The 26,769-nt window shown below is 33.5% G+C and overlaps 1 protein-coding gene across 1 annotated transcript in view; it reads left to right on the plus strand.

The window, feature by feature from the left end:
- Positions 1-26,769, plus strand: part of TAF2 (TATA-box binding protein associated factor 2) — an 87,546-nt gene that overhangs the window by 14,039 nt on the left and 46,738 nt on the right. The window contains exons 4-17 of the mRNA XM_041768546.1: positions 4,651-4,769; positions 5,982-6,123; positions 7,346-7,577; positions 9,669-9,853; positions 10,744-10,857; positions 12,193-12,292; positions 13,922-14,007; positions 16,866-17,001; positions 18,026-18,180; positions 18,871-18,985; positions 19,339-19,448; positions 20,852-20,917; positions 22,106-22,358; positions 24,180-24,320. Of these exons, the coding sequence (XP_041624480.1) occupies positions 4,651-4,769; positions 5,982-6,123; positions 7,346-7,577; positions 9,669-9,853; positions 10,744-10,857; positions 12,193-12,292; positions 13,922-14,007; positions 16,866-17,001; positions 18,026-18,180; positions 18,871-18,985; positions 19,339-19,448; positions 20,852-20,917; positions 22,106-22,358; positions 24,180-24,320 (1,954 nt within the window). The remainder of the gene's footprint in view (positions 1-4,650; positions 4,770-5,981; positions 6,124-7,345; positions 7,578-9,668; positions 9,854-10,743; positions 10,858-12,192; positions 12,293-13,921; positions 14,008-16,865; positions 17,002-18,025; positions 18,181-18,870; positions 18,986-19,338; positions 19,449-20,851; positions 20,918-22,105; positions 22,359-24,179; positions 24,321-26,769) is intronic.

A 26,769-nucleotide genomic window follows, 5' to 3' on the forward strand; every position in this document is an offset into this window, starting at 1 on the left:
CCTTGGCATTGTTTTTTCTTAAATGAAGTAGCCCTGAAATTAGAAATAGTCCTTCCTTTTTGGATTAATTGATAGATGCATAGCAGTAGAGTCATTTTGTCTTTATCTGTATTCAGTATTTATTTTTTATTTTTATTTTTATTTTATTTTATTTTTTTAAGATTTTGTTTATTTATTCATGAGAGAGAGAGAGAGAGAGGCAGAGACACAGGCTGAGGGAGAAGCAGGCTCCATGCAGGGAGCCTGATGCGGGACTCGATCCCTGGACTCCAGGATCACGCCCTGGGCCAAAGGCAGGCGCTAAACCGCTGAGCCACCCAGGGATCCCCTGTATTCAGTATTTATGTAGCTTGAAATACATTAGCCTTTCACACATGGCTGCTTTGTTTTGTTTTGATTCGATTTTTTTCTTCAAATGTTTATTTAAATAACATATAGTATAATATTGATTTCAAGAATAGCATTTAGTGATTCATCACTTGCATAGAACACCCAGTGCTCGTCATAACAAGTGCCCTCCTTAATACTGAACACCCATTTAGTCCATTCCCCCACACACCTCCCTCCATCAACCCTCAGTTAATGTTCTGTTTTTAGGTCTCTTACCATTTGCTTCCCTCTTTCTGTTTTTCCCCCGTTCCCATATATTCATCTGTTTGTTTCCTGAATTCCACATAAGAGTGAAATCATCCAGTATTTGTCTTTCTGTGACTTATTTCACTTACCATAATATGCTCTAACTCCATCCATGTTGTTGTAAATGGCAAGATTTCATTCTTTTTCTTTATATATATATATCTACTACATCTTTATCCCTTCATCAGCTGATAGACACTTGGACTCTTTCCATAATTTGGCTATTGTTGATTATGCTGCTATAAGTCTTGGGGTGCATATACCCCTTCAAATCTAGTAGTGCAATCATAGATAGTGGATCATAGGATAGTTCTATTTTTAACTTTTTGAGGCACCTTTATACTGTCTTCCAGAGTAGCTGCACCAGCTTGCATTCCACCAACAGTTAAGAGGGTTCCCTTTTTTCTGTATTCTGACTGACATATTGTTTTCTGTGTTGTTAATTTTAGACAATTGGCTACTTTGAGTAGTTCATTCAAGTTTGAGCTTGAGTGAAATGCCCTAGACTTTTTCATAGAAAAACCTTTTCAGGTACAGTTTTCTCCAAGCAACCTTACTTCACACTATCATATCAAATATTGTTTTGATTATTTTTAAGAAGTAGTCTTTATTAACTTGAGAATTGGTTTCATTTTTGGAAAATGGCTTTTCCTGCTGGCTTTTCTTTTTTTTTCCTGTGTGCAAACTATCAAAACCAAAGACAGAAGAGAAACCAAGTATTGACATGAATGTAGAGTAACTAGAGCTTTCAAACATGGCTAATAGAAATGTAAATTGAGTTCAATATATGCATACTCTGATTAATGTAGGTCTTATTTGTAGGTATGTACTCAATAGAAATGTGTTCATATGTTCACCAAAAAATGTGTACAGAAATGTTCACAGTAGCATTTGTAATAGTCAAAACTGGAAATTACCTGAAGACTCATCAGTGGTAGAGATAGATTGTGATATGCTTTCATACATTGGAATTCTAAACAGTAACAGGAATGAATGACCAATAGCTGTATGCAGTAATATGTCTGGATCTCACAGATATGACATTAAGTAAAAGAAGTCCAACACAAGAAAATGTCTATTAAGTTGTTAATCTGTTACTTTAGTTGTCAGAATGACGATGACACTTGGTGGTGGGAGGTGGGGCTTGATTAGTGATTATAGGAGGGCTTCTGAGAGACTGGTAAAGTTGTTTTTGCTCTGCATACTGGCTGCTTTTGTTCTGTGAAAATTTGTTGAGCTGTATATTTAGAGCATATATATTTTTCTGATGTGTATTGTACTTCCATGATTTTTTTTTTAAATAGAGAAAAAGTTCACAAATAATTGAATCCTCAGTTTTGTAAAATCTGCACCCATAGTTTTAAGAAGTATATGTTATTGACAAAGAATTGCCAAATTATTTTAATATAAATGTTTATAATAGGTTTTTGGAGAAAATTCTTTTGATTACCTTAATTTACTAGTTTTTCAGTATCATACAACATTACTTGTTTCTTTAAGCTTTGTTTCCTTGAGGGAGGGGATGGGGATTGGGAACTGAAAGTTGAGGATAGTGGTGGTTATAGGGCAAGGACATACTAATATTTTGCAGTCATTATTATTCTGAAAATTGAAAACACTATAATCTTGCCCTGTGATTTTTGGCTTTAATGAGGTTATTCTGAAAAGAAACAGATTTGATTCATATTATGAAAGGAAACACTGAAATCCAAACCATGAGAAGATTGTTCCTCAAAACTGACTTTCCAATAGATTCCACTTACAATGACTCACCATTTTATTTGGACCACTTTACCTCTTCTCAGGAAATGAGGAGATTAAGTGAGAATAATTTCCCATAAAAAAACTGAGTGGCCTAATAGGTAATGTTTAAATTTGGCTTTTTATGTAATGATTGTCTTTTATTTTTTTAATTTTACAGAAAACTGGGGGGGAAATTACAGGTTTCTTCAGCTATCTTTCATGTTTCTGAAATTTTATTAAAAAGAAATTTTAGTCTATGGATGTACAGAGTAGCCTTTAAAATTAGATGGTATGTTAACTAAGCACTGGCAAGAATGTGGAGCAACTGGCACTTGGGAATGTGGAATGGTATAACCATTCTGGAAAACAGTTTGGCATATTCTTATAAAGCTAAACATATCTTACCATCTGATTCAGCAGTCCCGCTCTTGGGTATTTGTACTACAAAAATGAAAATTAAATTCACATAAAAAATACACAGTTATTCATAGTAGGTTTATTTTTGATAGCCAAAAGCTAGAAACAACCCACATTGTTCTTCAGTGGATGAATGAATAAACAATAAATAATCTGAGGTCCAGTCTATACAGTGGAATACTATTCAGTGTGCAGAGGAAGAAACTATTGATACATGTAATGCCTGAGAAGAATTTCAAAGGCATACTGAGTAAGACAAGCCAGCCTCACAAGATTGCTTTCTGTATGACTCCCATTTATTTGACACAAGGCATCATACAACAAGGGACTGTTTAGGGTAATGGACCTGTTCTGCATCCTTATTGTGGTGGTGGTTACACATGTGTAAGAATTTATAGAATCATATACCAAAGGAAAAAGAATTATTTGTACTGTATAATAATTTTTAAAAAAATAGATGGTATGTGAAAACACAGAGTTGTTCATTTTAATGTGGTCCTGTGGCTTTTACACATTTTACATATTTATCTAACAGGAAGAAATAGTTGAAATTATTGAGAAGTCTAAGTGCTTCTAGAATCTTATGTTGTGTAGTTAAAGGCTATAGTTACTACATCTTTCTAGTTAGTAGAGAGATAGAAATGGAAGGAGAATGGCCTCTGTCGGGTTCAGGATGTATAACTTTGTTTTCTTTAATGCCTTTTCCCATTTTATTTTTCCTGTAATCAGTCTGTACAGTGAATGTACTCAGTGAATTACCTGATATGTTCAATACTTTATTATAAGATAGGCTTTGTGTTAGATGATTTTGCTCCATGGGAGGCTAATGTAAGTGTACTGAGCACATTTATGGTAGGCTAGGCTAAGCTATGATATTTTGGTAGATTAGGTGTATTAGATGCATTTCAACTTAGAATATTTTCAATTTATGAGTTTACTGGGATACAATTCCATTGTAAGTGGAAGGAGGTCTGTTTTTATATATATACATACACACACATGTAAATTGTTTGGAATGGGCAGCCCGGATGGCTCAGTGGTTTAGCGCCGCCTTCAGCCCAGGGCCTGATCCTGGAGACCCGGGATCGAGTCCCACGTCAGGCTCCCTGCATGGAGCCTGCTTCTCCCTCTGCCTGTGTCTCTGCCTCTCTCCCTCTCTCTCTCTGTGTCTCTCATGAATAAATAAATGAAAATCTTTAAAAAATTAAAATAAAAATAAATTGTAGTGAAATAAAATTAGAAATTGGATGGGAACTATGTTTTAATATTTCATAAGACATCTGTGTGTTGTTTTCATCTAATGGGAAATAAGGCCAAGTAACTCTTAAATAATGATTGAGTAGCCCCCTGGCTTATAGGAGATACAACAGTGAAGCAGCCAAAAGTTTCACTCCTTCCTTAAGCTTATATTGTCAGGCACTGGGGTGTGAAGGTAAGTAGTATTACATTTTGAGGACTTGATACCCATTCTCACTTGTTTTAAACATTGTAAGTTCTGTCAGATTGTAGAGCTTGAATCCAATGAAATTTTTGCCAGATTGATGAAGAATAATTATTTCTTCAATTCTACATATATTGTTCTCACTTCTATCATGAAAGTATAGTGGCTTTAGCATTCCAAAACTAATGAAGGATATGGTAATCATAATAATCCCATAGCTTTGCCAAATAGACTATATGTGACATTGTATTTATAATTTAATAGGTTTTGTCATGGTGGGTAGAGTAATAGTTACTTGGCTAAAAAGTATTCTCATAAAATGATATACTTAACAAATGCTACCAAATATTTAAGAAAATATTTGGTGAAATGTTTGGTTTATTATTAAAACAGGCTCTTTTTGTATTTTCCAGGAGAAATCTTAATTATTTTTCCAATGCTTATGCAGCTGCAGTTAGTGCTGTGGATCCTGACGCAGGAAATGGAGAACTTTGCATAAAGGTTCCATCAGAGTTATGGAAACACGTTGATGGTAAAATACAAAAAATGTATTGACTGTAAAATCATGTTAGACTCAGTGACTGAACTTTCACATGAAAATTAATGATGCCATAATTACAAATTAATAAGTTGAAATATACAGGAATTGGAAACTGTTTTTTCTTAAGGATTACTGGTTAATAGGAAAATAGCAATTAAGGGCTGTGACAAAAAACCTATTCACTGTTATTTTTAAAGTTGATAGTTAAAAAAAGAATTGGATGGAATAATTTGTCAAGAATTAAGATTGCATGAGTGTCAAAGCAGTTTAGGATTATAGCATTTCATAGCAGGAAGAATCCTAAAAAATCACCTGGTTCAATTCCTTCCTTTTACAGAAGAGTAATCTGAAGTCCAGACAGTGAGTGAACTATTGAAGGTCACTGATTAGTAGTTGAGTCAATGCTAGAACATAGGGTTCTGTGGTCTGCACTTTTGAGCACACTCTTATTATATCTAAATCATTTTCTTTTGTATAAAGTCACAGCTATTATAATTACTATATATAACTTGCCTCCTTTGTTTAGCCTATAACCAGATGAAGAAGTAAAAAAACTTTTTTTTTTTAATAGTTTATATGTTTGGCCAGGGGTTTCTTGAGGGGGGTTGCCCAATTAGACGGCTATCGTTTCGTGTTCAGAAATTGGAGCTCGTACGGTTGTAGTGCTTTGAGGGAAATTAAAAAGAAACCTTTTAATTTTATGAAAGCAACATATATGCGTTAGGTAGATATCAAAGATAATATAATAAATAATGGATTATGTAAATTCCTAGGTAGCTTTTCCTACTCACCTCCTACTCCTACTCCCCAAAGTCAACTAGGGTTAATAATCTGGGGGGCTTTTTAGGTCCTTATTTTTCAAGTTTTGCATTGGATTTAGTTTTGAATTTTTTTCTTTAGGCAGTATAACATTATCAGAAATGTTGAGATGACGATATGGCATGACCTGAGCCATATTTTGGGAGAATGCAGCTAGCAGTGCTAGAATTGAGTGGAAGTAAGGACATCAGTAGAGGTGGGCTCTTGAGTTAGTATAGGTGGAGAGAAGGTAAGAGCCTAAACTAGGCTAAGTGTAGTTTTTCACGTAAAACTGAGCTTCGATTCCCATTTTATGTTTAGTGTAAGTCTTTGCCCTTATTATATAGACTGCTGTTACTTAATTATATATTTACATATCAATGTATGTATATTTATTTGTTGCAGAATTAAAGGTCCTAAAGATACACATCAATTTTTCTTTGGATCAGCCAAAAGGAGGTCTTCATTTTGTGGTACCCAGTGTTGAGGGAAGTATGGCAGAGAGAGGTGCTCATGTTTTCTCTTGTGGGTATCAAAATTCCACAAGGTAGATTACTCTTATATATTTCAGTTAATTTCCTTTTTCAGTTGCATTTTTTCTGTGTATACACAATACATGTGTTTAGTGTAAAATGAGAAGTATGAATTTGATCCTCAAATTTACCTCTTCTGAATCTGTTCCGCTAGTCGTTCCTCTTAGTTCTGTCTTCCCTTTTCTCTTTCCTTCTCAAAAAAGAGACTGTTCTAAAATCATCTCAATTCTTTATTTTTTAACTTTATACTGATGTAAAATAACATACAGAAAATTATACGAATTGTAAATAATAGTGAATTTTCACTAGTGAACAAACCTGTGTAATTCACATTCACATCAAGAAAAAGAACATTACCAGCATTGTAGATCCCCCCTCATACCCACTTCAATTCACTACTTGCCCACCTAATGTCCTCCTGCCCAAGGTTAACCACTATTCTGATTCCTAAAATAGCATAGCTTGACATCTGCTTTTGAACTTTATATAAATGGAAGTGTCTGCATTATGCTCTTGATGTCTTTTTCTGTTCAACACTATGGTAGTTAAGATTTACTTTCATTGTTGTGTATAATTGTAGTTTGTGTTCAAAGCTCAATAGCTCACTGTATGTTACTGAATTATGATGCGCATTCTCTTCAGATTGTTTTTAGTAATCCTCAGATTATTAACTCCTTCAATTCAGGGATGATGTCTTAGACTTCTTTGTGTTGCAATATCAGATATATACCCTTGCAGGTAGTAAAATCTGATCTTGATAGAAAGGGGAATAGAAATTTTATGTCTGGCTTTACTAGCATTATTTGGATTTATACAGTGCATCTAATCTCCAAAAACAATTTGGGATTAGATTCTGAATATTGTGTTTTTTAAAACTTTATTATAAGCTTTTTTAGTTTCCAGAAATGAATACTACATAAAAACTGACTAATGTGAATATTGCAAGTGAAAATAATTTTTAATTTAAAAATTCAAAGCTAGGAATTATCTCTTTTTTAAGGATTTGAACTGGCAGCATCATATGATATATTTTCTTAATATTGCCAAATAATATTTGGAGGAAATTTCTATCTTTAATTAGATTCTTTCAAGTTACACAGTGAAAAGCTCACTAGGGAAATACCTGAAATTTCTTTTTGCGCATATTCTACAAATGTTAGAATAACTTATAAGTAAGGGGAACAATGTAGGTTACATTTTCACTATATTTTTAATGCTGGTGATATTTTTTTCTAGATTTTGGTTCCCATGTGTTGATTCATACTCTGAATTATGTACATGGAAATTAGAATTTACAGTAGATGCCGCAATGGTGGCTGTTTCCAATGGAGATTTGGTGGAGACAGTCTATACCCATGATATGAGGAAGAAGACCTTTCATTACATGCTTACCATTCCAACAGCTGCATCAAATATCTCTTTGGCCATCGGACCTTTTGAAATACTTGTAGATCCCTATATGCACGAGGTAAGTCATAGCTTCATGTTCCTTTCTCCTCCCAGCCTTTCACTTCTAATAAAAGGAAGGATAGTAATGAAATACTGAGTTTTTCCTAACTCTTCTTTCAATTATCCAGAATATCACTAGAGAGAAAAGGATTCCTTATCTGATATATTTAATGATGTGAATTCATGAATGAATTCCTTTCAAAATGTTCATATATTAAAGTTTTAGATTTTTTTCAACAGAGAGCTTAGAGTTCCAAAGGAGTTTCAAGTGTACTTTGATTAGTATGAGTCCATATATGTAACTACTTTATGCTCATGTCGTTTTTTTGTTTGGCATATGTTTATGAATGTTATAGTCCCGTCTCTGGAATCTGAAATACTGCAATTTCAAAATTAAAGAACAAGATTTGTTCTCAGTTCAGCAAATAGAGAGGAAAAAAAGATAAGGCTGAAGCAGAGTTTAGAATTCTAGTCAACACTCTCATTAAGGCTTGTTGCAGTGTTCTTCTATCCCATATCATGCCAGAAATTGTATATTAATTGATAGACCAAGTACTGCTTTTAGGCCTCCCCAAGCATGAGACTTCTGGTGTTTAGGAAGTGATGTGTTATTGGCCCTTTCTACTTCTGTACCTATTTAAAGTAACATTTAAATAAGTCTCTTTTTATTTACTCCTGTCCCTAACATTTTTCATTTTAGATTTTTATTTCTTAGTATAAAGCTAAGATATACATTTGACCATGAATGTTTCAACAGTATTTCTTTGTGTAAGCAAAAATTGAGGGTGATTAGGTTTAGACTGTCAGTAAGCTCCTCAGTCTGTTCTTATATTTGTCTTCCTGAAATTGACAAGATTTATAAAATCACTGGTGGAAAAGATTCAGGATATTTTATGAATGGTTTTGCTTTTGCTGGCTTGACAGTGACTCTTAAAAATATATTCACTGATAAAATTGGCAGTGAATTTTATTATCTTTGGTAAATGGTCAGCTTAAAATCAACATTTGATTAGTACCTACTTAGTATTTTGGAATAATTTTTTCCCCCTCTCCAAGCCATTGGATAAGAGAAAGGTAAATGATAGTTAAGAAGTATTTTTCTTGAATACTTAGAGCCTACTTAGTCTTTCTCAGTCTCAAATAGTTTTTAGTGCATTATCAGATTGTCTGTCATGTATGTTTTTCTAAAAGTGAATCTTTTTTTTTTCATGAATAGTATTTTGATTTTTGTGTACCCCAGAAGAGTGCTAATTATGATGCAGTTTGGACCCTTGACCATTCATTAATCATACATAGATCCTCATTCACTCATGTATATTAGTCTTGAATCTGTTTTAACACTGTTAGAAGAATAATTTTTATCATACATTAAAAACTTTCCTTGACTCCACAATTCTGCAGTAATCAGAACTCTGTAGTATGACTTTCAGGATATTCTAGGATTTGTCCCTAATTTTCCTTTCTAGCTTTTTTTCTCTATTACTTTCCTGTTGGTTTGTTGTATTCAATAGTTACTTAGATTGTCCTGACCATACCATATATCTTTCTATCTTTGACTTTGAGGGTGTCCTCTTTACCTCTTCATTCCGATCAAACTTCTGTCCAATTCAAAAAGATTAGCTCATATTTAATCTCCATCAATGTTGATACCATTGATTTGGCACAGAATAATAACATAGGAGGAGGTGGTACATGATATTTTAGTGACCATGTCCAAGGTGGGACATGTAGTACTATGACAAGTGCAGTATTCACTAGGTTAGCTATATGTGAATCAAAGGTGGGTTTGCAATAAGCCTGGAAAATTTAAATCTTTGCTTTGTATGCTTATGCAGAAGACATTTTAATTTCAAACTGAAGTTGTATTTTTATTGGATCTAAGCATTTCACAGACTTAAAATCCATCATGAGTTTAATTTTCAAGTACAGTGAATATGATACTTTTTTTGTAAACATAGTCAATAAAAGTAATCACTAATTTCACACTAGTATTTTACCTCATTGCTGTTAAACGGATTTATATGAAGTTTTCCTTACAATTGAGATAGGAAATTTAAAATACTAAAGGTAGCATTTTCATTTAGTGATCTTCTGCCCTCTTTATTTTCAGGTTACTCATTTCTGTTTACCTCAACTTCTTCCATTGCTTAAACATACTACGTCATATCTTCATGAAGTTTTTGAATTTTATGAAGAAATTCTTACATGCCGATACCCTTACTCCTGTTTTAAAACTGTATTCATTGATGAGGCTTATGTTGAAGTGGCTGCTTATGCTTCCATGAGCATTTTTAGGTTGGTATTTCTTAAGATTGGAAATGACCAAATGAGGGTAATGATCTGAAGATAGGTTATTTAGTCTCTTCTGTCTATGCACTAAAAAATCATACAGGTTATATATTGGTTGTCTCATGGATTTTTTTCCTAGCATCTTTAAAAGTTTACTGATGTCAGAAATCTCTTTGCCAATTATAAAAGAGAGAAAACTTAATTTTTTTTCTTTCTTATCCTGCCTTACCTTCACCCCTTCTTTCTTTCTTTCCTTGGAAAGTTCCAGATTTATAAAATATATGTGTTAGGTTCAATCATTTTATCCTTTCTGGGCCTAAATTTTCTCATGTGTAAAAGGGGAATAATAATAATAATACTGCCCCTGTGTTCTCTAGAGTGTGTTACCAAAATCATTTGGGTCAATGTGTTTGAAAGAAAAAAATGGAGCTCAAAAAATTAATAAGGGTGACTGCCTGGCTCACATGTGACTCTTGATTTTGAAGTTGTGAGTTCAGCCCTGCGTTGGGTATAGACCTTACTTTAAAAAAATAATAATAATAATAGTTATTATTGGAAAAAGGGTTTTGAAATTAGAAGAGCTCTTCATAGGAGGATCAGTGAATGATGAACATATCCATTTCTGGCTAATAATTCCTCTTCCCCCCAGAAAAAGATACTTACATTTTTCATGGAATTCAGTGGGAAACATTTAGTCCTTGTTTTAAGCAAAAGTTAATGAAGATTATGGATTTCATCTAAATTTTGAAAAGATGTGAAAGCTTTTGGAAGAATATTTCGTTTTTTCTCTTTTATGTCTAACTTGAATTTTATTTTAAAAGTGTGGTTATTTTATTTTGACTGAATCATTGTTTGTTTCTTGGTTATAATTAACTGTTTCTTCTCTTAAATTCCAGCACAAATCTATTGCATAGTGCTATGATTATAGATGAGACACCTCTGACTAGAAGGTGTTTAGCCCAGTCCTTGGCACAGCAGTTTTTTGGATGTTTCATATCCAGAATGTCTTGGTGAGTGATTTCACAGTTTATAGCTACTGAGAAAAAGAATTAGGAAAGTTTTTGTGTGTTTTTTTTTTAATTTTCCTGTATTTTCTTTTCTCTATATATATTTAGAGAAAAATAATGATTATAAATGTCATCCCAAATTTTTGGCTATCAATTCAATATAGTTCTATAATTTTTAAAAGTTTTGACAGCAACAGTTTCTTAGAAAATTAAATGAATACTATACATATAAGGCCTTGAATGTGTAGAAAACTAGTTAAAATTCTAATGTCAATGTTCATTGTAAGTGGTAATATTCCAAATCATGAATAAAGCAAAATAACAGTCTTCTACAATAGTGATAATGATGTAGGGATTTTCTGGTAGTGTTTTAACTTTGTACTAATATACTTGAAAGAAGTAAGAGATAAGAACACTTAATTGTTTTGATTGACTTGAGGAATTCGAAGAAATACATGGAACTTCCCTTAGGATTATAATTTTTTTTGTGATCACTGTATGCTAGGCATAGTACATGACTATCAGTTGGTTTCTTTTTCTTTTTTGTTGACAGAGGGCAAGTCCTCTTGAATTGTGTAATTCTTCCATAATAACATAGTTTCAGTGAAGAATAGTGCCTGGAATATAGTAGGCAAAATGTTTGAATAAATGAATGAGTGGATAAGTATATGAATGAATACATGATTGAATGGTATTAATTCCCTTTCCTCTTGAGAAACCAAAAATAAGGGACTCCTGGGTGGCTCAGCGGTTGAGCGTTTGCCTTCAGCTCAGGGCGTGATCCTGGAGTTCCGGTATCGAGTCCCACATCAGGCTTCTTGCATGGAGCCTGCTTCTCCCTCTGCCAGTGTCTCTGCCTCTCTCTCTCTCTCTCTCTCTCTGTCTCTTATGAATAAATAAATAAAATCTTTTTAAAAAAGAGAGAGAAACCAAAAATAAGTAATAGAAGTTTAGGTCTTGGAATCCCATTGATAATTATGCATGGGATTGGCAAATGTGAACCTTAAAAATAAGCCAGTGCAGTCCTTACTTTGAGTAAGTATTTCCTTGGAGGCAGACAGTTATGGACTCAAGTTGGCCAAGAAGGAAAAGGTACGAACATAGTTAACATTACTTGAAATAAGGCTGGGAAGCAGATGTGAGGAAGGCATAATGAATGGATAAGTAGAACTCAGTGGGAGGAAGTGGTAAAACAGAATATTTTGTTTAAAAACTTTTAATTATTTTTTCATTTTTTTAAGAATGCACAAAAGGACACACTATAACTTGTTCTGTTCTCTTCAGTCTTATCCAAAAAATTTTTATGATTAAAAGAATATATTTTGACTTCTTGCATAGGTCTGATGAATGGGTATTGAAAGGAATTTCCGGCTATATTTATGGACTTTGGATGAAAAAAACTTTTGGTGTTAATGAATACCGCCATTGGATTAAAGAGGTAAAAACAGCCAGATCTATTACTTATTTAGAAGTCAACAAGACATGTTAGTGTTCTCCTGATTTGCAAATCACTTCTCCTTTCCTTTTCATAATTGTAAAATACTGTCACATCCAAGTACCTAATTTTTCCCATCAAAATAAAAATCACTTTACTGAGAAAGATGAATGGTCTGTTTTATCTAGTGTTGACTTCCAAGGAGTTTTTTGCTAAGCAAGAGAGTATTTAAGCTCCTTCAATGTCAAATTAGTTGTCAGATATATCCAAGCTCCTTGTAGTATTCGTTTGTAATGTAATTCCGTGCTTCCTAAATTTGTTTAGACATAGAGCCTAGCTTCTGGAGTCAAATTGCTTTTCAGTTTACCACATATATTTATAAGCTTTATGACTTTGGTTAATCTTTTAAGTCTCATCTTTAATAAAAAGAGTAAATGGGGATTGTGAGACTTCACGTGTAATGTGCATGGTGCCTTGTACATAGTAAGTGCTTATCATGCTGGCTAGCCCTTCAGTGCATTTATGTTTTCTGTCAGTGTCACATTGGCCAAATTAATTAAAGATTTGGCCCTATTATTTAAAGATTTGGCCAAAAAGAAAAAAATCAACTGTGTTTTGCCTAGCCCATTCTGTTCATGTACATATACATTTTACTCATCTTGTGCTTAACTCCTTCCTTCTCAGGTGCAAAAATTTCAACCTTTAATATCTTTATGAAATAGACCCCTCCATCTTCCCCTTTTCTCATTTTATGTATCTTTATCATCCAAACCTAAACTCAAGTAAGCCAAAAGGTAATTATAAAGGCTTTCAAACATCTAGAACCATAAAAGAATTCATATATCCAAACTAGAAGAGTCCATTCTTCATTTCAGAAACTATTAATTAAGGGAAAAAAATAACATATAGCACTTGCAAGATTTCAGGAACTATCATAAACATTTTATAACTATTAACTGTATTAATCTACCTAACTACCCTGTTATTATGCTGATTATATGAGGATTAGGTGAAGAAACTGAGGCACAGAGAGGTTAAATTATTTGGCCAAAGTTACACAGCTAGTAAGTAGTAGAGCCAGAACCCAAACCTGGCTTTTAACCACTACATTGTTATTTTTACCACTTCTGTATATTGCTTATATGTTATTTAAACGGGCCACGAGTTTCTAACATAGTTCTGTTGTCTTTTGTTTTTCACTTAACTTTTTTTTCCACTTTGATCTATGTCATATTAGAGAAGACTGAAGAAGTTTTAAAATAGTAGATCCCTGACATAATTTTACCTCCATTTCTTTTTATTTGTCTAAATCTTCCACCAGAAACAAAACACAGAAAAGAAACAAATGAACTTGGAACACAGATCAGAGAGGTTGGGAAGAGCCATTAAGGAAACATCGGCAGGCTGCTGGCCAGCCCTGGAGTCACAAAGGAGAGAAGGCTTTTTGGCACTATTATTGAGCCAGCTGTGTAGTCTGCTTTGTTTATAAGAACATAAACTACTTTACAAATACATTTAATGTACTATAAGACATTTAAATTTTGATTCCAGGAAATCAGAAATCACAATTCAGTTCTAAAATTTGGCATGTAAAATAATTTTCACGGACTCCTCTATTTTTATATTTTTTAGGAGCTAGACAAAATAGTGGCGTATGAACTAAAAACTGGTGGAGTTTTACTACATCCCATATTTGGTGGCGGAAAAGAGAAGGATAAGTAAGTTTGTTGTTCAGAGGTGATATTATAAACCTTGTGTTATGGGTTCCATCTTTCAGGATTATTTGGGATGTGTATGGAGACCCATACAAGCCAAAACAATAGTACGTAATAATATCAAAGCCACAAATACCGGTAACACTCTCGTTACTCTTTTCCTTACTTTACTATTTTTACTACATGTGGTGGCTGCAGATGTATTTAAACAGTAAAGAAAGACTAAAAAAGTAGAAGGATTTCCTCTTTTCCATGTAAATTTGCAGATGCTACTATATATATTGTTCTTAGAAAAGTTTAAAAATAATGGGAACAAGTATTTTGCTTATGGACCACTGATTATTTTTTTAAATCTAAGTAGATAATTTCAGTTTCAGGACATCATACCTATAACTGTTTATCTGAATGGTCACCTACCTAGACACTTAATTAGTCTCTGCTTTTTCCCTTCTTTCTTTTATATCCCTCCCTCTCTACCTACCCTCTCTTCTTTCTTTCCCTTTCTCTCTTTCGTTGTGTAGCAAGTCCCTGTAAGGAAGACAGCCACTTAGAGCAAAATAGTGTTATTATCAGGAAATCTTGTTTGTTCTAGTGCCCATGGATTCCCTAAGAGAATATGGATTGAAGTGGATGGGAAAACTTTTCTGTATTTTCACTAACCATTAGCTGACGTTTTATATTTTCCTTAATTATAAATGTAGGCAACAGACAATGCTGTGACTTTGTCAACAGTAGAAATTATAGATCTTTCCTGTCACATTATAATCGTTAGCAGATATTTTGAAATACTCTGCACTTAACGCCACCTCAGTTTTACTATAATAGACCACTGCCAGGTCTTGTTATTCAATGCATGAATAAACTAGCACATATATTGGTATATCATAATTTTTAAATATTTTTATAGCTGCATTTCATTATAATTGGTTTTCTTTGTAATTCTGTGCATTTTATTTTGTGCATATGAAAGCAATTTCTCAAAAGGGACCCATAGGATTAACTGGGCTGCCCAAGTGTCTAAAAGCACCACAGAGTTAAGAAACTTGAAGTTATTTAACTGGTAGCCTTTTCTTTGTTGTAACATGGTTACCAAGATGAGAGTAAGTTTGGGGGACAGCATAGAAATTTGGAGTTAGACAAACTTTGGATTCTTGTTGTTATTTTTGTGATTTGAGAAAATTGTATAACCTTTCTGTGTATGTGTTTGGATGTATAAAATGACAGTCCATCTTAACCTGGGTTAGTTGTATTACTTGAGGTCAGGTTTCATAAATGTTAGTTCCTTTCACTTTCTTCTTCTGACTGCTGTATGGCAGTTTCCCAGCATATAATTAGAGCATTACAATGGTATATAAATATTATTTACACTAAATGCTTTTACTTTGGTTCTGTCCATTTATTTAGCTCTTGTATGTTTAATTTTTAAAGGGAAAAAAAAAAGGTCTGGAAGTAATATACCTCCTTCCCACCAGTTCCTCCTCTTTTTGGAGATAACTCTGAGTATAAATTTGGTATATTGTTTCCAGACCTTGTGTGTGTGTGTGTGTGTGTGTGTGTCTTTATGTCGTTATGTATGGCATTACCAAATGTAGTTCAGTCATACACATATGACTATATAAATATGAAATTGGTAAATACTTTAAATTTCCATATGCCATTTTTTTAAAGATTTTATTTATTGGGATCCCTGGGTGGCGCAGCGGTTTGGCGCCTGCCTTTGGCCCAGGGCGCGATCCTGGAGACTCAGGATCGAATCCCACGTCAGGCTCCCGGTGCATGGAGCCTGCTTCTCCCTCTGCCTATGTCTCTGCCTCTCTCTCTCTCTCACTGTGTGCCTATCATAAATAAATAAAATAAAATTTTAAAAAAAAAGATTTTATTTATTTACTTGAGAGAGTGAGCGAGAGCAAGAGAGAGAAAGCACCCGTACATACTAGTAGGAGGAGGGGCAGAAGGAGAGGGAGAGCAGGCTCTCTGCTGAGATGGGAGCCCAGTGCAGGGCTCCATCCTGGGACTCCAGGATCATGACATGAGCCGAAAGCAGATGCTTAACCGACTGAGCCACCCAGGTGCCCCCATGTTTTTAAGGAAGTGTAATGACTACTCTTACACATTGATTGTGAGAGTATAATTTGGTACAGTGATTTTTGAAGGGTTATTTTATGTAATTTTCAGATTCAGTAGTTGTATTTCTAGCTGTGTTGTCATATAGATATTTTACTTCTAGACATTTGTGATACAGAAATACTTGTGCATATGTAAAGACATTCACTATAACATTGTTTAAAATAGTGAAAAATTTTAAACACCTTAAATGCTATATATGTCATAATTTTTTTTTTTACCAGACTGTACCTTTTTTTAATCTGTTGATCTCTTTCATCATTTCAAAATTTAAAATTTTTACATAGTTTGGCCTTTGTCCTCTGGAATTTATATTTATTTATTTATTTAAGATTTTTCCCACCTTAGAATTAGGACAAGAAAATTTTTCCTTCTTCTAGTATTTTTATATATTTTTTGATATATAATACATCTGGTATGTTTTTTGTGTGTGCATATATGGTTTAACCTTGGGATATTAATTAGAATTACATTAATTGTAATTATAATGATGAATTTAGAGAGCACTAAAATATTAACACTATTCTTATCTAGCATGTTGGCATGTGTTTTTATTAAAGTTTTCCCTTAGGTTTTTTATGAAACTTCATAATTTTCTTCCAGTTAAATTTCTTTTTAGAAGTTTCCTAGTCATGTTGGTCTCATCCTATCAAATCATTGAGTTATATTGTCATGAAATTTATTGTTTATTTAATATTCAAATTTGTTATATTAAGCATAGCTGTTTATGTTTTTAGTCCAGCATCTCATCTACACTTTTCAATAAAGCATCCACATACGCTTTCCTGGGAATACTACACTATGTTTCAGTGTAAAGCTCACCTTGTGATGAGATTGATTGAAAATAGGATCAGTATGGAATTCATGCTACAGGTAAGTATTAAACTTAGGGACTTAACAGTTGTAAAGAAAGACACGCTCTGTATGTGTATAATCTGAATGCTGTTTGGTAGGAGTCAGAGCATCTGAATTTATAGCAGGAATTCTGTTACTAATTACCGGTTTGCTCACTAAGTAACTTGTGCTTTTTTCTCCTTAGATGTAGAATATGAGTATCATTACTTCACTCATGTAATACTGGATTGTCATGGATATAAAATTAGAATGTGAGGATGAAACTAAAACCTATTTATACATATGATTTTGTGTTCACTAATTGAAATATTGAGGATGGGTGCCACTTAGACTGTTTTTAATAGAAAACAAACCTACCTAAAAGATGTTTATTTTTGCTACTATTAAATTCTGCCATATATTTTAACAAGTCTTGGTGTAAGTAGTTAAGATTTAGTAGTTGAGGTAGTAGAAATAAATGTGTTATAAATGTTTGGCTATTTTTTTTTTCCCATTGCCAATATTCTTACAGGTGAATGAAAAATAACTTTTTAGTAATTTTTTTAAGCATTTTATGATTGCCTTAAAATTAAATTTCTTTACTCTTTCTTTTACCTTACCTTTAGAGTGGAGAAATTTTAAATGAGAGACAGTCCATAAAGAAACTTTGTAAAGTTGTGTAAATCTTTATGAATGTCCTCAACTTGCTAAATAAAGTTTAGTTTCTTTGTAAAGCTCATGGTACAATAAATTATAGGTGTTATATATTACTATTATAATCCCTAAGAATACTGTTCATTGTTTTTGTCTAAGACATATTAAAGTTGAATTACGTTTTGAGGAGGAATAGTTTTATAGTCTGGCTGCTTAAATCTTTACATGCTTTTAATGGTAATAGTCTTTAACTAGTTCTATCTATATAGTTAGATGTGAAATTATTGAAATTATTATCTTTGTAATTAACTGTAGTAAAGTCATAATGTAAAATGGGTTAATACAGAATTGAAAACAATGTATTTTATGTTATATAAACTTATTTAGTAAGACATTTTCATCCTTACAGGTTTTTAATAAACTGTTAAGTTTGGCTAGTACTGCTTCATCACAGAAGTTCCAGTCACATATGTGGAGTCAGATGTTGGTTTCCACATCTGGGTTTTTGAAATCCATCTCAAATGTCTCTGGCAAAGACATCCAGCCTTTAATAAAGCAGTGGGTGTATCCTTTTCAGTAGCAGTTCAACAAGGAGGGAAAGGGAATAAGATTATATGTGTCAGGGGAAGGAGGAAGAAGAAAGAGTTGGGAGACCAAAGTAGAACTATTTAAATTTCTAAATAGTAGTAGAAATAACCATGAACTGTAAATCATTTCTGCTAAGGTGCCTATTAATCACTGAGATAGAGACACACATACATATGTACACACAGACTTATGCTTGTAAAATTTGGTGTATTTTGAATTGCTTTTTAGTGTGTGACTATAGCAGTAGTCTTGATGGTAGGGGAGGTAAATAGTCCACCAGACAGGCCTGCAGGATTACTTTTAAGATGCAGTGGTATGGTAGTTTTTAGATGTGGTTAGAGCTTGGCACAACTTAAGTGGTATCTGGGAACTTTTCAGTTTTTACATTTTTCATATCAAAGCACTATTATATTAATAACCCAGTAGAGTGGTTTTGCTTCTTAAAAAACATAAATCTGTTAATGTCTCAGAAATTTTGTTTAAATCTGGGGAAACATTTTTCACAAAAATTTTGAATACTTTGCCACCTGGTTTACCCTGAAGTGTGTTCTCAAGCCTTGAGCTGGTGAAAATGAGTTTGAAAGTTATTACCTACTATAACGAGTCATTTATTTTGTTTAGCACGTATTCATTTCAGTATGCAAAAATTCCTTTACAATTCTTCAGAGATCAGAGTGGAGTGGTAAAGTTTTATGGGAGTTTTGCATTTAACAGAAAACGAAATGTCTTGGAATTGGAAATAAAACAAGATTATACATCCCCTGGAACTCAGAAATACGTGGTAAGATTTTTTCTAGATTGGCCTTTTGTATTGCTTTCTTCCCAGTTCAATATAGGAAGGGCTTATGGGTGGAGAGCTGGTTAGAAGTTTCATAATGAGGTTTTGTTTGCAAAGGTCAAAATTGAGAAAACATCGAGTGTCAATGATGGGTCAATGAAGAGGTCATGACAAAGATTTCAGAGAACACAGATTATCGCAGTTCTTCTTTCCTTTGGTACCAGCTACTTCTCTGTGTCTCTAGATATATATCTTGTATAGTAGTATTTTATATCTTGAAATACATACCTATATACCTAAGAATACATTTATGGTATTTTTCTAGCATTGTTTTTGAACACGGTTTCTTTTTAAAGGGACCACTTAAAGTGACAGTGCAGGAGTTAGATGGATCCTTCAATCATACATTGCAAATTGAAGAAAACAGCCTTAAACATGATATTCCCTGTCATTCCAAAAGCAGAAGGTAGGCATTGAATCATAACTTTAAACTGAAATTGATAATTAAATTGTAAGTCTCACAGATTAAAATGCCAAAATAGAAATCCTAATATATACCTAAGTTTTCAAGTAAAAAACATGTTATCTGGTATCTTTTTTTCTTTCATTCTACTTTAAGTTGATGTTACTAAACAGTCTTTATTTGCTTTCTGTTCTTGACAGCATTTTTTATTTTTTGAATTAATTTAAAAATCTAGGTTTAAGAATCTTTATTTTGTTAGGGTCAGGGGGAGGTGGAATACAAATTTAATTTTTTGGAACCAGGAACAATATAAGGCAAATTACTTATGTTTGTCTTTATTAGTTTCATTGGATTAATATCTATAGTAAATATTGGGGCAGTGATCATTGAATAAAAAGGAAGGAGCTGAATACATATGTCATGAAAAGCCCCTGCATTTTCTTTAGTGTGTCTTTCTCCCTTTTGTCTGTATTATCATGCCCTTACAGAACATTCCTTTATTTTTTTTATTTTTAAGTAATCTGTATACCCAATATGGGGCTCGAACTCACAACCCCAAGATCAAGAGTTGCATGCCCTTCTGACTGAGCCAGCCAGATGCCTCTTAAGAAACATTCTTGATGTCTTTCAAAAGGCACATTATCATTTTCCTTAAAAAATGTTCAGCCAAAAAAACAAAATATTCAGCCATTCATCTTCTATGTAATACATTTTTTCTTTACCACTGTTGTTTAATTCAGCCATTAGCATGTATTCTGAATAGTGAGAGATGGGCACATTTTTGTGCTTTGCTGGAGGATTGTATAGTAATATAAAAACTTCAGAAATAGAAATTATACACTCATAACTACCTTGAGGTCCTGTCAGACAGATGAGGATGTCAGTTGATTTTGATGGCCTTCAGAAACTTGATTCTGAAATCTCCCTGAAGCCATTTTTTCTCTTCAAAAATTCTTAGTTCAGACTTAAATTTCCCTTTTCCTTTTGTTCTGTCTGCCTTAGAAATTGGGAACATCTAATCACTATCCTTTCCATAACATTTCCTCAAGTTTCCTATGTTTTAGTTTTCTTAAAGGATTTCTTTGTTGATAGATTGATCTTCTGTATATAAAATTGCAGCTTACCAGTTCTTGGAAGTACTTACATGTTTTAACCTGACATTTAGTTACATATTTTTGCTTTTTGTTAAACTTTGATCAGGAAGACATTTCAGTATTGTGTACTTCATTCCCTTCAGCTTCAAAATAGATTGTGTTTAAATTCCATTACACTCATTATCCCTTCTTCTTCCTTAAACTGTCTTAGAATGTTGCCTGAAATTTTTATTTTAAACTTCAGCTGTTCTTTATCTCCTTTCAGAACTGGAAATGTCACAGCTTGTAAACTTAACTTTTCTCTAAATGTAGGAATAAGAAGAAAAAAATTCCATTGATGAATGGAGAAGAAGTTGACATGGACCTTTCTGCAATGGAGTAAGTTAGTTGAGTTTAAGGATATGGTATTTGATGCCTTCTCATCTGTCTTGTTATGCACATCTAAAAGTATGTAAATATGTTGAAATTGCTGCTTTTAAAACTTTTGAAAGTCCATAGAAATCCAGTGTTTCTCAAACTATAATGTGCATGTCAGTCACTTACAGATCTTAAAATGCAGTTTCTAATCTAGTACTTCACCAGTGGGTCCTGATAGTCTGTATTTCTAGGGAGTGGTCAGGTGATACAGACTCTTTTTGTCTTTGGACAAGACTTTAGGGCACTTTCAGTCTCCCTGTGTTTTCCAAATACAATTTAAATGCCACTGTTCTGAATTTTATGTGGTAATATTCAGTGATTGGCAGTGTTTCATTTTTAAATATAATATAGCTCAAACTTCATTTTGCTCATCCATATTGTCTGTGTATTTTTTTTTATAAAACATCTATAATTATTTACTAACTTGGTTGCCAAATATTACTGCTGTTTACATACCATTTATATACTTTTTCCATATCAAATGTCTTGCCTGTAATAACCACCCACTAGTATTTGGTGAATTAAAGTAGTATTTCAGGTAGTGTTCTTTTGATGGAAGTGTTGACATAGACTAGATATTTTAAACTGTGCTTGTTACTTTGAGAAGTATAGGAGGATAAATTCATGATATGCCTCTGAACTATGATTTCAGAACTTGCTCTTTGAAAAAGATCATGAATCTAACTTTTAAAAAAACAGTATTAAAAATGAGTTAAACACATTAATTTAGTAAAATAGATAAATTCCATTTTTTAGATTGATTCCAAGAAAGGATGGCATTTATAGCCATAGTCAATTTGTCTATAGGCCATGAAATGAAGAAATTTGATCTCTTTTTTTTTTCACATCGCATAATCACAAATCAAAATCCCCAAATTAATATTTTCAGATGGAGTTTCTTTGTGATAACTATCTTCTTATCTTTGGGGATCTTTCAAGCAAGATTGAAAAAGATTAGCTACTATGAGAAAGTTGAAATACATTAAATGTAATGAGAATGTTGTCAGTGTGATTAAAAAAAATGAAGATAGTAAAAGTTGAGGCAGTCTTGAATATTACATAGAGAAGAGAATCTGTTTAATAAATGCTTTGTTTTTATTTTATAAATATATAAAGTTGAAACAAATTGAAAGAAAATTATATTTTCAGTGCTGATTCCCCTTTGCTGTGGATAAGGATAGACCCAGATATGTCAGTGCTAAGAAAAGTGGAGTTTGAGCAAGCTGACTTCATGTGGCAGTATCAGCTCCGCTATGAGAGAGATGTTGTTGCACAGCAGGAGTCTATTCTGGCCTTGGAGAAGTTCCCTACGCCAGCATCTCGCCTTGCACTCACTGACATATTAGAACAAGAGCAGTGTTTCTACCGAGTAAGAATGTCTGCTTGCTTCTGCCTTGCAAAGGTGAGATGATGTACAGTAGAAAGAAAACATAACTACTGCATATTTTTTTAAAAACCAAAAACTCTGAAAATGAATTAACATTTACTGTAGTCTTTAATATTACTTGATAGCTGGTCCCTCGAAAGCTGTTTTCCAAATGTGTTTAATGACTGATTCGAAAGAAACATGTTTTGATCTGAAAATAGTGCATTAAAAGTTCGTAATTGTCAAACTGAAAGTCACATTTTAAATTCAAAGAGAATTGCTCACCATCTTATTGAACTGCCAACCATACTGTAAAGGCACAGAATGTATTTGGCAAAAGATTCCTTAGTTTAATTGATTTTTTTTTTTTTAAGATTTTATTTTTACTTATTCATGAGAGACACAGAGAGGCATAGGCAGAGGGAGAAGCAGGCTCCCTGCAGGGACGCCGATGTGGGACTCCATCCCAGGACCCTGGGATCATGCCCTGAGGCAAAAGCAGACGCTCAACCACTGAGCCAACCAGATGTCCCTTAAGTCATATTTTATGTTATGTAGTACAGGAAGTTGTATCATCTTAACCATCCTACTGTGGTGATTATCTCATGTTGGTTTCAGCTTAGTAAGTAGTCTTAGTGATAAATAACATGATAGGTTTTATAATTTCACATGCTAGAAGCGTTAATTTATTAAGAAAACTAAAAAAAAAAGAATAAATATTTTTCTTTAGATGCAAAACATCTGAAGGTAGAACAAATGAAAACCAGAAAAACGCAGGCAAAAATTTGGCCAGAAATACTAGGTTCCAGGTATTTAAAAACATCCTGATAATAGGTTCATTCCTATTTAGTGACTCCTCTGCCTTCCTCACTGCTAAAATCCATTTGCCCAACATCTCTCAAGATTGTAATGATTTAGATTCGTTTTGTCTTTAATGGTCACTATTGAGGAGTTGCAGTCCTGCATCCTACTCAGTTATATGAGGGACAGCATGATGTTCTCTGATAGTCAGCTGCTAAGGATATACTTTCATTGCTTCTATAAAGATCTTTGTGATCTTGCATGCTAAATTCTTAGCAGGTCCATGAAATTGTAGACTATTATTTAAAATTAATTGTAAGTTCATTCTTTTCAGACATGATTTCTATATATGCTGAAAGTTTCAATAGCAAGGAATTTTTTTTTTGTAATACCTTCTTGCAAACTAACACTTGTTAGCACTATACTTGGCTTATTTTTCAATTAGGGTAGATTTAAAATCTGATTTAAATCTTATTTAAAATCCATGGTGATGTTTCTATTTGATAATTTAAAATGTTAGAATTATATTTGTCTAAATGGGCAAAGATAAACTTACTCAGAATAGAAGTCTTTTGCAGACATACTTTCTTTAATGATTTTTATTTTTTAATTTTTCATTTATTTGTGAGAAACAGAGAGAGAGAGGCAGAGACACAGGCAGAAGAAGAAGCAGGCTCCATGCAGGGAGCCCGTTGTGGGACTCGATCCCAGGTCTTCAGGATCACAGCTTGGGCCTAAGGCAGGCGCTAAACTGCTGAGCCACCTGGGCTGCCCCATATTTTTTTTAAACATAAAAGAATGCTCCAATTTAGAAATTATAGAAAATAATTATAAGTGTACATAAGAAAAAAAACAAGTGTACATAAGAATTTGGGGGGGTTGGTAAGTTAATTTTTTTGGAAATGGTAATAAAAGGCTAAAATGTCTAAAAATTTCTGAGGATTAAAATTTTTGAAGACAAATCCAATTAAGTGTTAATAAATCATAAACTATTTTATTTATTTAAAAATACGTTTGCAGTGGTGATGGAAATTACTTTGTTCTAATTATTTGCAGATTGCAAATTCAATGGTGAGCACGTGGACGGGACCACCAGCCATGAAGTCACTCTTTACTCGAATGTTTTGTTGCAAGACTTGTCCAAACATTGTGAAAACAAACAACTTTATGAGCTTTCAAAGCTATTTTCTACAGAAGGTACAGTTGACTCTACTTTCTTAATCATTGTTTTATGCCATTATCTGTATATCTCAGTTTAACTTGGGGACTATTTAAATAACAGGTGTGTTTACTTTTTTTATAAAAGCTTTACCTTTGTTCTTTTTTTTGTTGTTTGTTTCTTCAAAATGTTCCCCAAATTTTAATTGATTGTCCATAGAGTTTATGAGCTGTGTGTAAATAGCTCTCTATCAGCATTTATACTAACGTAAGTAGAAATGTGTAATTTGACTTTTTGGTTGGTTATGTGGTGAATGGAGGTATGGATGAGGCCTTCTGATGGCAGTCCTTCTGGAATGTGGCCAGCCCTTCTGAGATAATGTATAGTACCCATCTCTGGTTTCAGTGCCAGCTCTGCTCTCATTAGTAGTTTGCATGAGGACAGGTTTCTTAACTGTATAAGCCTCAGTTTACTCCACTGTAAAATTTATCTTTTTACAAATAGATCAAGTATGTAAAGTGTTTTATATTGTTTATCAAATAGTAAACTTTTTATAAATGATAATATACAAAGTCACAGTAGTGTGATGGTCTCATGTTTTAGGAGGGATGTGGAATAATGGCAAGATTGTCAGCGTTTGGACAATTTGCAAATCGCTTGTAAAATGTTTTGAGTAATTTGATGATGATGATGATACAAATGTTTTGAATAATTTGATGATGATGATGATGATGATGAAGAAGAAGAAGAAGGCAGGGGTGCCTGGGTGGCTCAGGTTGTGATCTCACAGTTGTGTGTTTGAGCCCTGTGTTGGACTCTGTGCTGGGTGTGGAACCTGCTTAAGATTCTCTCTCCCTCTCCCTCTGCCTTTCCCCTCTGCCTTTCCCCTTCTCTCTCTCTCTCTTTCTCTTTATCTATATATAATATATATATTATGCATATTATATAATATATATGTAATATATATTATATATATATTTCTCTCTAGAAAAAAAAAAAAACAGAAATAATGAAGGCAGAGGTCGGATTAAGTAGATTGAACTAGAAGGAGGAGTGAAGTTGAAGTAGAAAAAACTAACAAAGCCTAGCTGAAGAGTATGAAAAAGACATGTTGAGGATAAAGCAGTGCTAAGAAAGGTACATTTGGTGTTTGTTTTATATAAAGGAAAAAGAAACTTGTGGCATGTTTGTCACAAAGGAATCTGTGGAAAGGGAGAAGTGAAATATTCAAGTAGGAGCAAGTAAATATGAAAAAGAAGGCAGAGTAAATTCTGAAGATACTAGTAGTGGGTGGGACACAGTTGGGAGGTTAATTTTAGAAAAGATAAGAGCATTTCTTTTTCTGAGGCAGGTAGAAAGCAGATTGGAAGTTGAGTGAAATGATAGATGTTGAGGGGGGTGTTAGTTTAAGTGAGATTTATATATGGTAGAGGGAGAAGAAAAAGATTACCCAGCAACATTGAGACCCCTGCTGAGAGAAGTCATGATATAATTATAGTGAATTTCATCAGCAGAACAGATTCAGGGTGAGCCAGGTTTGGGGAAAGCCAGTACTGGTATAATCAAAGAAGTCTATGTGGCATCCTGTTGTTATTTTAAAGAACTGAACATTCTCTAGTACTTAACTTGTTGCTCAGCTCACTAATTCCTGGTGTGGAAACAATTTAATTTCTGTGTCTACCCAGTATTCCCCTTCATTGTGCCATTGTGTGTCTGAATACCTTAGATTAATGTTTTGTATTGGAAGTTGTGTCCCATTGATGAGGATGAGATCAATTTGGAAGTTTGGGGTTCATTTTTTAAATAAAACAGTAGGCAGTATCAGAATGCAACACATATTATAAGGGTAGATATAAAGTGTTTTGGTTTTATTTTTTTGGTTTACGTGACATTTGTGTGTGTGTGTGTGTGTGTGTGTAGATTGGAATGTATATCTTACTGTTGGTTGCAATCAAAAAAGTTGGAGACTACTTTTAGACTAGTTACTTTCACATAATACTTTCAGTGCCAGAAAAGAGAGAAAAGATGACTCTAAATCAAACTTGAATCCCAAAAGAGCAAAACTGGCACAGGACAGGTATTTCTATGGAAGAGAGCCTTTTCCCTCAGTTGTTCTTACAGCATTAGCACTGTCTCTTATTACAGTTATAACACTGTCCGTTGCTTCAGCTCTTTCATGCAAGCAGAACAGCCACACTCCTTCAGTTGAGAAGATACTGTTATTTTGAATCAGATGAGAGCATAGTCCCCAGCTCTCTAAGGACTGTGATGACTTCATCTGTGGTTCTGTCTTGAATTTAAAGAACTTGGTTTTACTGGTAAAGGTTACCACTGTGTGAGTCAGGTTTCCACTTCTTTAGGAAAGTTGCCTATGAAAATTTGGAAAGGGGAAAGCTGGCTGGATTTTAGATCTTTGCCATTTTTCTTTAGGTTGTGAGTGAGGTGGAACTGTAGAATCAGTGTCTCTGGGACTGATGATTGGATGCT

Source organism: Vulpes lagopus, chromosome 9, assembly GCF_018345385.1.
Source record: "Vulpes lagopus strain Blue_001 chromosome 9, ASM1834538v1, whole genome shotgun sequence".
NCBI classification, from domain to species: Eukaryota; Metazoa; Chordata; class Mammalia; order Carnivora; family Canidae; genus Vulpes; species Vulpes lagopus.